This window comes from Acanthisitta chloris, unplaced genomic scaffold, assembly GCF_000695815.1.
Source record: "Acanthisitta chloris isolate BGI_N310 unplaced genomic scaffold, ASM69581v1 scaffold36991, whole genome shotgun sequence".
NCBI classification, from domain to species: Eukaryota; Metazoa; Chordata; class Aves; order Passeriformes; family Acanthisittidae; genus Acanthisitta; species Acanthisitta chloris.
The window spans coordinates 10,134-21,742 of NW_008655015.1; the positions used below are offsets into that span (position 1 = coordinate 10,134).

The following is an 11,609-nucleotide window of genomic DNA, read 5'->3' on the forward strand; positions in this document are numbered from 1 at the left end:
AAGATTTAGCTTTTGGCCAATTCAGAACTGTTGTCAGGTCCAAATACTGACCAAATGAACTTACTCTACTCTGAAGAAAGCTGAGCTGTCGCTTTCCCCTTCTCTTTAACAGGCATTGATGTTCTGGGTGGTAGATAATTTTCTTATGAAGAAAGGGAAGACAAAAGCTAAACTTGAAGAAAAGGAAGCAGGACAAGATTCAAGAAACGGCAGTAAAGTCCGATACAGGAGAGCAGCATCACACGAAGAGTCAGAGTCAGAAGTATGTAGAGTTACTTACTGCAACTAATGTGATAGCAATCCAGTTCACCCCTCCTGCCATTGATTTCATTGCAACACTGTCAACTCGGGTTTGGTTTTCTGTGCATGTACCTCTAATGGTGGTTCCTGGCAGTTCCTGTTGGGAACCAGTTAAGGAAAATGGCATTGTTGCACCACTTGTGGCAGTTGATTTCCTTCCAGGCAGGCAGGCAGGAAGACACAATAATATATGTAAATACCACAAGTGAGTTGTGTTGCAAATACTTCTGAAAAAAAGCCCCACAGGGAATACAAAACTAATAGACAATTCTAATTCAAAGAGAGCTTAATAGCTGAAAGTGAGAGGGAACTGTAGGAGGCAGCTGACCTGGTTTTGGAGGATTATTTGCATACTTTCCTTAGCATAATTTTATTCTAAATTATATTAAGTGAGCAGTTTTTAGTTCAGCTGAAGGATGAGTGGCTTCTGTTGGAAGGTAAGTTATTTTAGCTTTAGTAACTGTTCTGCATGATAGACAGTGCTTTTTATATGGGGTTTTCTTTAATAAAATGACTGCCATGTCACCTGTGTGGAGAGAGAGCTTAAGTATTCTCTGCCAAGCTATCCACACTATTCTGGAGGTGCAGGAATCACTTCTCTGCATTTGAAGGCTGTAGTGAGATTAATATGCATTCATCCTTCTTCAAAATTTACTGGAGGCTCCAGACAGAATGTGTGATGGTGTTTGATAGGGCTGACAGTAGCTCCTCATTGTCTTGTGTAAGCCTTTCCCTCAGCAAATAATGAGGTGCTTGGCAAGCATAAAGAAAGGGAAAAGTTTAAAAGTAGAAAGAAAAAGAGCATGACTTTGCTCCACATTACTCAGAAGCTGTGGTTTGTTTTTAGATCCTTATTTCAGCAGATGATGAGATGGAGGAGTCGGACGGCGAGGAGGACCTGCGCAGGCTGACCAACCTCAAGCCCATTAAGAAAAAGAAGCATCGCTTTGGGCTGCCTGTATGACACATTCCCTGACCTGTGTTTGCAGGTTTCGTGGCAAAACCTTCTGTCAGTGGGTTTTAATGTTGCAATTGCATCTCCCTTTTCATACAAACTGACTTCCAAGCAAGGTCTACCAACAGAAGGCAAGCAGTTGGAAGACTTCCAGTTCAGTTGCACTACAGACACACTGACCAATTATGCAAGAATGTCTTCTCATCATGTGTGGAAAGCAGTGGTGGTAAGGAGGACTGAGGAGGAGATTTGTATCAAACAAGTCAGAAGATCAGAGTGAACAGAATCAGAACCTTTCGCTTTTGGTTACTGATGAGACAGTGTAAGAAGTTCTCAAAAAGGCATCAGAATCCACTAAGTTAAAGGAGTGTGTTTTATTACTAAAACTGGCTTTTTGCAGCATAATTCCTAGAGCAGAATAGTTTATGGTTACAAGCTGTAACTTAACATTATTTTTTTAAGTACAAATGTTTACGTGCTACTGGGTACCTATGGAACTAATAGGTGGAACAAAGATTTTTTTCCAAGTCTCCTCAAATCTATTTGACTATTTTATATTTAAGTTATATTTTCATACAGTTGTATTTAAAGATTCTCTTTGTCAGAGAAAAGGGTGCAGTTCCCTTTTTTGTGCAGAACAGGTCAAAAGATTTGTAGTGAAAATCTTATTTATCCTTGTGTCCTGGTTTCAGACAAAGGGATTGCAGAGGGAAAAGCTCTCTGTCACTGCTGAAGTCACCAAATACCAGTAAAAATGCAGTCCTGTGTGTGCTTTTGAGCACGTAATTTGAAAATACCTTTTTTAATAGAAAACATTTAAATGTTTGCATATTTGACAAATGTGCACTTTAGTGTATAACAAAATTCTGTTGTGCTAGGTTATTTTTGGAATGAGTATCTATGGATGACCCCAATTACTCCTGTCTCTGCAAGTCTCTTGTGCATACCTCTCAAGTGACCCAGAAGAGATGGAGCATTTCTGATACTTTCCTTACACGGGGCCTGCAGTACAGGACCATGATCTGAATGAAGCAGTTGTGCTACAATATGGCAAAAATAACTCTGTCCCTTGTTTTTTGTTGGAAAAGCAATCCTCTATTTAATGTGCTGAACAGCAACAACAAAAAAACTTCTCCTGTTTCATTTCCATAAAGTCTCATTATCCTTCAGTAGTAAAAACCCAACCCCAAGGGGTGTAGTGCAGTTGTTCCTCCAGCATTTCTGTGATTTTCGGTGTCTGTCTGCTGGTAACTGCCAACACATGCTGATCTGAAGCCTGGCAGGCATGTTTGCAGTGACATCCTTTTGCTTTGCATATTTTCTGAATGATTGTTTCTGACAGCTTTCCTTGCTTAGGTTAAACCTTGTGCAGGACAAGGCAATGTGTCAAAGAGGTGACAACAGACCTTAAGTGAAAATCTGTTGTAGTATCTGGACACCAGAAAAGTTCCAAGCCTTAAACCAAACAGTTTCATTGGAAAACTGCTCAGAACTTTGTAAGGTTTTTTACATTTTTTTATAGATTTACTAGGTCTTAATGTGATTTATTATCCAGACCACTTAACTGGGCCTTAGTAAATACAGAACTGCGTGCTCCCGTGCTTACTCTCACCCCTCAGCAATCCTGTCCCGTGTGGCTGCTGAGGTGAACACGATGCTCTGGGACTGCAGGTGCACCTCAGCATGTCCAGATGGCTCAAAGGGACATCCTACCAAACCTGAGGTGTTAGTTGAGCCACTGACCTTTGTTACTGTGCACTGAATGTAAGAACTGCAATAAGTTACAGGACTGGTGTTTCTGTTAGACTAAATCTAGAAACTAATGACAGTGAAAGCTTAATTGAGTTCTTCTGACATGGGGGGTGGGATGGGGAAATGTCCCTCATCAATGTTGCCTCTGTTTTAGGGGTTTGGGGCTTTTTTTTATTGATTGTGTGACTTGCATCCTCTCTTGACTATTTACCACTGGCAGACGTGTCTCCAAAAGCACAGTACTTCAAGGAATTCATTTTCATCAACAGAGTAGTGTCATACAGGTCACTTTTCCAAAGGGATGTGAGAGCTAGGAGTGGCTCTTGTCACAAATGTCAGCATTTATTTTTTTAGCATAGGATTTGCTCTATTTCAGATAGTGAAACAAAGCTCTAGAACATGTCCCACTGCACAGCATTGCTGTCCTCGCCAGCCGAGGCAGCTGAGCAGCGCACACAAACCCAACTGTATGAGCTTGAGTTTTATCTTCCCTTTCCCCCCTCCAGTTACCTAAATTATCGAAATGATTCTAGTCTCATGTTTAGTCTGTGAAGTGTCAGTATAAAATTATGGCCTTAATCATGTAAAAGTATTTGTTTTGAGCAGACCTCAAAATTATTGACCAAGTACAAAACAGTGTAAAGCACTATGGAGCAGTTTCTTGAAGATGGTTGTAGCAAAGGTGCTGAATGCCTAATTTTTCATGTCTTAAGTGCTTAAATGTCACTTGGTGTGAGATTTTGATTTGCCCAGCAAGAAGATGTAGTAAAGCACTATGAGCCAAAGACACAGAAGTATTTTAAATGCCACAGTAGTAACAGGAGGAACAACCTTCAGAGGGGAAAAACCAGCTCTGACTTTCTCTACTAAGACAATAAATATATTCACAACTTCAGCTAACTAACAAACTCTGGGGTTTTATTCTATTCACTCTTTGCTGTCGTGTGAGAGAGGTGGAAAATGTAAAACTGGTGGTTTTCCTCTTTGTAAGATAGAAATTGGAATTGTTGCAGTAGGTACACGTAGGACAAGTGCTCTAGTCTGCAGGGCTTGCATGTGTGAGTATGTGCCTAGTGCTTCACTATGTCTTACTGCTTGTTGAAATGTACTGGCAGTACAGTCTGAAATAGACTTTTCATAAAGAGGAATGATACTGCAACACCACAATGTTTGCGTTGTCCTCAAACGGGCGCTCAAATCTGTTCAGGACAACTCATAGCAAAGGTTTAATTCAGGCTGTGCTTAAAATTTGCAATTCTGTTTAATGAAAATAAGCTACGTAGTATATGCCAAAGTAAGAGAAAGGGATTATAACTGAGAGAAGAGGCAAAGAAATAGTGGTGGTGATGGAATTTACCACAAATGGTCAACCTAAATGTATTAACTGTTTCTAGTATCCAACCTGTGACACATCTGCGTAAACTTAACACACTGCTGTTGTCTGATACGTGGTTTTCAGGTCCCCTTGTCTTACTTTAAGTAGGTGAATGCTGTCTGTTCATGTTGCTAACTAAAATGTACTATAGCTTTTCTTCAGGGAAAACTCAGAAATTGAGTTGCAAATTAGAGCAATGCAAAGTGATCCCCTCTGGCAGGTGTCTGCTCCGATTCCTGCCGTGCCTGGGGAGGGAGGCCTGGGCTCTCCCGCTCTGCTCAGAGCTGAGCATCACAAGAAATCTCTGCCACTGTGCTTGACTAACCCATGTTTGCAACTTTGCTGTGCTTCTTACAGGAGAAACCAGTAGTGAAAGCGAATAAATTCAGCCACATCAGTCAGAGTACATCTACAGCATAGGCGTGCAAACTTTTTTAGGTGAAGTTTCCAGTTCAATTACTGAAAATGACTACTATGGTTTTACAAAGTAAAACTGCAGTATCTTTAAAAAAGGGACTCTTTTGTAGGTGTTTTTGTCTCGCGTGGGCATCCGTCTCAAACTGAATGTGGGCTTGTTTGTAAGTAAATCCAGAGTATAGCCAACATGAGCGAAACCAACAGCTGTATTCTGCTGCCCTCTGTTTGGACCATATTGTTTAATCAGTGGTGTTACCTTAAACTTTTAAGGGTATCTGATGTAATTACATTGTATAATGGTTTACAATAAAGTTTGACTTATTACAGATTTGTACACTCGTTTTGTACTTGTTCTATTTCAAAGTGCACACGTTTCAATGTTTATTGTGTTCTTGTGGGAAGCAGGTTTTGCTCCTTGAGTTCAGCTTCAGATCTAAATTTGTGCACTCTTATGTGGATTTTAATTTCAATATATTCATTTACCTGAACATCCAGTCCCTTTTGAGCTGGAAGGACCACTGTTCCCAAGGTGGAAATTTCATTTATGATGGTAAGTATCCTTGCAGGCTCCTCTCAGATCTCTTCCCTGAGGAAGGTTTTTGCTGGGCTGGAGCTGCACATTATCCATCTGCTTGTGCCTCAGTAACTCCTCAATAAGGTTTGCCCACTATTTTCATTACTTTCCACCTACCACACCCAAGCAGCCTCACTGCCACTGCATCCTTACAGGGATCTCAGAGAACAGTCTTCACTCTGCTGAGCCTGTCAGTCCCCTGAGGGGTGTTAGCACTTTCCTGGAGGACAAGTCAGCCAGACCTGGAGGACTAAGCCTGACAAGAGTTCGAGAAGCATTTGGACAATGCTCTCAGGCCCATAGTGTGATTCTTGGTGCTGTCCTGTGCAGGGCCAGGAGGTGGGCTTTGATGATACTTGTGGGTCCTTTCCAACTCAGGATATTCCATGATTCTCAGTCAAATCTTCTCTACAATCTGTGTCTCCCAGGGACCACAGTGGTAGCTGTGTGTACATTCCCTAAATTCTTCATGGTCATCACCATATTTTAGCTGCAACTGCTCCTCAGCAAAGGAGTTTTCCACACTTCCTGGTGCAGTGGAGGGTGAAAGAGGATCAACTTGCATTTTTAGCAACCACTATGGAATAAATCAGCCTGTCTTGTTTCCTTGTCATTCATGTGCCATTAACAGATCTCAGGATCTCAACCATGTGAACAGGATTTCTACTCTGAAAGGTAAGTAACTGTAGATTTAAGTTGGGATTTTTGTAAAGAGAAGTAGCCCATGATCTGTATGAGCAAATGGTTGTGGCTGTTGTTGAGCACTGAGTTAGGAAATGTGTAATCAAAGAGAACAGAGCTGTCCAGTCTGTGGGGATGTCTTACAAACTTCAGGATATGCTGCTTACCTCTGTAAGCACCTCACCTGCCCCAAGTGGCTTACCAGGGTGAAGTGGTTTCATTTTGTTTGTATAACTTAAATTGCCATGAAACTCTGTTGCTTTTGAGTCAGGAATATGCAGTACCAATTAACTGAAGCAATTCTGAAAGCTGAAGGGAAAAATAGTTCAGTGTCTTGAATTCAAAACGTTTGCTTTAAACAGGCAGAATGGCATTTTCCAGTCCTAATGGAGAGCGTGGGAATAGGGACCATGATGGGACTGCAGAGAAACATCTTAGTAGCGAAGAAGTGTTACTTTGTACAATAGAAAAGAATCTGCTGGTTTTCCCAAAGTCAATGTTTTACTCTCCTGCTTTACTGGCCTACTAAAGGCACTGCTGTTCTGCAGAAATGCTTCCTCTGGAGTACTCAGCCATGGGTTTAAAATAGAAATTCAGCCCAAGGAGTGGCTGAGGACATAATACCCAAACTGCAGATGATGTCTGAGGGTTTGCCACAGCTGCCCTTCTCACATTGACTCACCTGGCTGCAGTCTTGGTTTTTTGTAGGTGTTGCGTGCAGTTACAGGACCTGATTTCTTTGCGTACAGCAAAGAATTCATGTCAAAAAATACAAAAATAAAAGGAAAACAACCCCCCACCCAACTGTCTCCCCGTAATAAAAAAATTACAATTCTTGCTTAGAGTTAAGTTTTTTTCAATTTAATTAAAAATTTGTTTAAAGAACAAATGTTAAAACTTCTGGGAAAAAATTTACTATGATGTCAGCATGTGCCGTGGGGAACACTGAGTTTATCCATGTCTGAGTAAGCTGTTCCTCTACAGATGAGGTGAAGTCATTGAACTTACTAATAGTGCTGGAAGTAGAAAGTGATTTTAGCCTTAGTTGTGTAAGAGCTGTCATCAGAGCACGCTCAGCGACAGAGCTGTAAGGGTAAACCCATACCCCAGTTTACTGACTCCAAAACACACAATACTCTTCTGGTAAAGCTCCCTGGGCAGAAGCGATTCAGGGCACAAAGTTATGCTTAGGTTTATACAATCTTTAGTAAACGCATATTTTGTTATGCTGGGAGAGCAGCAGTCTTTTTTTTCCTCTCCCTCTCCACTCCCTCCCCACCTCCCCAAGAGGCCTGAGGGTCAGGTTTGTGTCCATAACGAAGTTTTGCCTTTGGAGGACAGGCAGGTTTCCCGCGGGCTGTCCCAGCTGTCCCCTCCCGTCAGCGCCAGGAATGACGAGCCTGCCCGGGAGCCGACCCGGCTCTGACTCACCTTGGATGCTCTATATAAGTGCAGGGAAAGGAGAGGCAGCAGAGCTCCCGGGAGGGATCTGCCCGGAGCAGGGACAGCGCTCGGGAGGGTCCCGGCAGAGAGAGCTCCGCAGTTATGTCCCAGGTAGGGAGAGCTGTGTCCTGGCTGCCCCCGGCACAGGGTGCTGGAAAACCTCTTACTGCTCTGGATGCTTTGCTCGGAAAGGCTTATTAGTGAATTCCTCTTGTTAACCAGCGAATTCAGCTTTTCTGCTCTGTGGCTTGTGTGATGACATTGAAGTATTTACATGCTCTGTTTATATGTTTTAACAACTGCATCGTTAGGAGGGATTTTTTGATGAAGAAGGAAAGCAGCTGTGCTCTACAGGGTTAAATAATTTACTTTGAACGTGTTCTGGTTTACCTTAAATATTTTTATTTCTGTAGGACGAGAAAAACCACTTCCCCTGCTCTGGTTTGGGATATGTCACAGGAGACACATCCCATTCCCTGCCTTTCCAACAGCTTTCCCAGGCAGTGGTTTCAAATTCTGGCAGTAGTTTTGAAAGGAGGTGGCTATGCTGAAATGTGCCACTGTGTAAAGCTTAATGTATTAACATTCCAGAAAAGAGTGTGTGACTGAAAATTTTGACTGCTAGGATAAGATATTTGAGATTGAAATTTTGTATTACACACTTTGATGTTCACTTTGCAACTACCAGTTTGTCTTTACTGAGTTCCCCAATAGTCAGTGTTTCAAAGTGATCTTAAAATTGGCTCAGAAATTTTGAGGGTTTTACTCAAGTGTTACATTTTCAACACAGGCTGAGTGTGCCTGGCAGAGCTGTCCCCAGCATGAGAGTCTTGGGTGGTCAATGGGATGGAGAGTAGGAATATGGGGAGAGGAGAGTACAGTTCTGCAGCAACATAGAGTTAACAGTTCAGCTGATTTTCTTTACTCCAGAGAAAAAGGGACTTATAAAACAGTTGCATGTCTTGCAAACCAGCACTTTTTGACTCGAGACAGGAGGAGATCAAGCAGAGGCTGCACTCCTATGCCAGCTGGGAATGGCTCCTGGCAAACACTGCTCACAAACGCTGGGAGTTTAGCAGTGTTGGGGCTGTGACATGGGCAGCTGCTGGCCACAACCTCCCTGAGCAGCAGCTTTGGTCTTTAGCTAGGTGCCAAGTAATCCACAGCAACTGTTCTGCTGGAAAATCCTCCTGTGATCAAAGCATGGGAGGGTCTATTTTAAAATAACTGGGTGAAATTCAGCAGGTCTGCTCAGAATCTTAGTGCATCCAAAGTCCCCAAGAATTCCCTTGTCCCAGGGGGAAGAAGCCTTGCCATTACTGTCTCTTGCAAAAAATGATTGAAGGAGATTTGCAAGTTTCACATTTCTGCTAACAAAACAAAGGGCTTTTTCCCCTGTCTGTGTTGGTTGCCTGAGGACTGTGCCCTGGGCATGGGAGGCTGTTCCCATTGCATGCCAATTGTCATTACAGACTGACAGGTGGAACCAACCCTGGCTGTGGGGACGTTTGGGTACCCCACTAACTGACCACCAGCTGCTGTGGATTTTGAAGGGTTTGCTACTGCCCTTTCCCCTCACTTGCTTTGGCCACTTATGGAGTGCTTTCCCCAGGGATCTCATGAATGTTTTGTTTCCCACAACACATGCAAGTGGGATTGACAGTGAGCTATTCTGAGCGTTCCCGGGAATTTACAACATGCCAAAGGCTCCCGTGGAGCCAGACCACCCGACCAAGATCCAGGCATGCATGTGCTGCCTCTGCAGGCTCCCTGGGACTCACTGCTCCAGCCTTTTGCAGGTCTTGAGGGATTTGGTTTGCTCCACGACTGTTTTTAGCCTTACAGGCAGTGTCTGGAAATGCCTACAGGGCTCCAGCGCTGCCAGAACCCAAATACCAGAACCCTATGTAGGCAGCAATGGTCAGGGAAGTTTCTTGTTGATGCAAATCTATTAGAGTTGGAGTGTGTGGGTCTTCTTTTTAAGCAAATCCCTGTGCCCCTGCACCCTGCCAGTGAGCTGCCTGCTGGGGACTGGGAAATTTGTCCATGAAATGGTAAACTGAAGGGGGAATGCTATTGGTGCTGGCTGCTGCTGAGGGAAGTTGTGTCTGACTGTGAAGTGCTAATTTAAAGATAGGGATAGGCTGATATGAAGCAATGTTATCCTGATTTTCTTCTAGAGGGATAAACTGTAAACAGATTAGTACTTGGCCATTGCAGTGCACCACCTGATGAGGCATCTGTTTCTGGATTAGATTTCCTTCTTCTTTGGGTTCCAAGTCCAGCGTTTCAGATGTGTTCAGTATGTGCTTATAGACAGCCCTTTTGAGTATCCAGATACTTCTTTTCTCTAAGATCAATAACTATGGGTCAAGTGTTTATTCCAACTAAATGAAGTCAAGCTTCAGAATCCCTCTGAGCAGTTTCCCAAAGAAGTAGTGGGTAAACTGAGGCACAAGCCAAATTTAGTAATGAAAGGTTTTTTCCTTCCCAAATATTGGACAGATCCTTGAGTTACTAATCAGTACTTGCAGAATGACTAGGCAGGGCTAGACAGAGACAGTGTAAAAATACAAGTTTTTAAAAACTAAGGGATCCACTGCTCTTTCAAAGGCTGCATAGTCAGAAGGACAATGTCAGAACATTAAGAATGGCATCAGATTTTGGGAAGGGCAGTGAAGTTATGGTTATGCAAAGATCTGGAGGAGTGTGTAGTTTCAGAACTCAAACAGGTGGACTATCGTGTTAGCAGCTCTGTATGTTGCAGCCCTTGGGTTAAGGCAGCTTTGCCCTGTGTGTTGCTGAACATGAAACACTGATACATGGGCAACATGTCTGTCTTTCAGCCAGCCCCTGTGAAAAAGAAGCGTCCTCCAGTAAAGGAAGAAGACCTCAAAGGAGCCAGAGGAAATCTTGCCAAAAACCAGGAGATTAAATCCAAAACCTACCAAGTGATGAGGCAGTGTGGTAAGTCTCTTTGATGGAAACAATCAAGCAAAGCATTAATTTAATTGCTCTTTTCAAGTGGAAGGGTCACCTCTGGAAGAGCAGCCTGCAGTGTGCTCACAGCCCATCTGGGCAGGGATGTGGCATCCATCATCTGGAGGGCACCAAGAGGAGCCAGCTGGGCTCTGCTCAGGGTCATTGCTCTCCCTGTCTGGGTGAAATGGGTGGGAGCCCTGACTTTGCCTTCTGACCAGGGTTCAAACCAAGCCCTGGGACCACCCCACTGTCAATAACTGCCCAGTCGAGGATCAGAGGTTTGGTCCATGGGTTAGAGGATTTCTACCCTCTCAGCTGATATGTTTGAGATTCAGCAGAAATTGAGGGGAATAAAGACAAAGGGCAAAAGAGAAGAGAGTGGCTGTGTGCACTGAACACCCCTGGTCCTCTGGCTTTGTGCTGCTTTTCCACCACCAGTGGGAGAGTATAAGGAAAAATGATGAATTTTCACTCCTTTTCAGCACAATAGCCTGGACCTGTGCAGTTGCCAAATTTCTAAAGCCCTGCAGGAATCGAGTAACCCACAGACACTGTCAGCTGTCCTCTGCTGGGGATGGCAGCACTGTGCTTTAAGGCTTGGGGAGTTGGAGAAATGAAATACTTACCAAATGCATATATATGTGTTTCAGCAGCACTAGTTTTACTCCCTGAATTTGGTGTGCTACTTGACTGATTGTCTCTCTTGGTTTTCTTTTCCAAGAACAAATGGGCTCTGCAGCACCTTCCGTATTCAGCCGAGCTCGGACAGGGGGTGAAACTGTCTTTGAGAAACCGAAAGATGAGCCAGCCAAGAGCGTCTTTGGCTGACAGCAGAGCTCGATGTGTCTCACCCACATGATGGTTGTAACATTTTCCCAAATTTCTGTCCCTTACACTAAAGTTACTGTAGATCCAAGTAGCTACTTTCCACTGTAAGTCATTAAGAATACACTCATGGCAAAGGATAAAACTTCCATGTTAATTTTTATAACATGCTTTATTTCTATGTATTGGACAGTGTTTGCTCTACTGGTTTAATAAAAAAAAGGTTGTTGGACACAGCTTGGCACACTCTGGTGTCTCATTTCAGTTTAGACTCAGATGAATTCTGGGGATGTTTTGGTATTACA

At 43.2% G+C, this 11,609-nt stretch overlaps 2 protein-coding genes across 3 annotated transcripts in view; both read left to right on the forward strand.

Annotated features, from left to right (window-relative positions):
* TMEM110 (transmembrane protein 110) overlaps positions 1-1,264 on the forward strand; it is a gene marked incomplete at its 5' end in the record, with an annotated part of 10,074 nt that extends 8,810 nt beyond the window's left edge. Inside the window, 2 exons of the mRNA XM_009083750.1 lie at positions 113-262; positions 1,148-1,264. Of these exons, the coding sequence (XP_009081998.1) occupies positions 113-262; positions 1,148-1,264 (267 nt within the window). The remainder of the gene's footprint in view (positions 1-112; positions 263-1,147) is intronic.
* A 6,319-nt stretch (positions 1,265-7,583) lies between these two features.
* On the forward strand, positions 7,584-11,389 carry MUSTN1 (musculoskeletal, embryonic nuclear protein 1). Of its 2 annotated transcripts, XM_009083749.1 has the most exons (3): positions 7,584-7,608; positions 10,344-10,464; positions 11,201-11,389. In XM_009083749.1, the coding sequence occupies exons 1-3, from the start codon at positions 7,600-7,602 to the stop codon at positions 11,305-11,307; spliced, it is 237 nt and encodes a 78-aa protein (XP_009081997.1). In that variant the 5' UTR covers positions 7,584-7,599; the 3' UTR covers positions 11,308-11,389. The 2 variants fall into 2 exon arrangements, with proteins under 2 accessions (XP_009081997.1, XP_009081996.1); XM_009083748.1 differs by lacking the exon at positions 7,584-7,608 and having other exon boundaries at positions 10,329-10,464; positions 11,201-11,307.
* The last annotated feature ends 220 nt before the right edge of the window (positions 11,390-11,609 follow it).

What these genes read in the sequence shown, in the direction of transcription:
- MUSTN1 (XM_009083748.1), top strand. Translation starts at nt 10,329, where the DNA reads ATGTCTGTCTTTCAGCCAGCCCCTGTGAAAAAGAAGCGTCCTCCAGTA. An exon ending in CCAAGTGATGAGGCAGTGTG is followed by an intron (nt 10,465 to 11,200) that starts GTAAGTCTCTTT and finishes TTCTTTTCCAAG; the next exon opens with AACAAATGGGCTCTGCAGCA.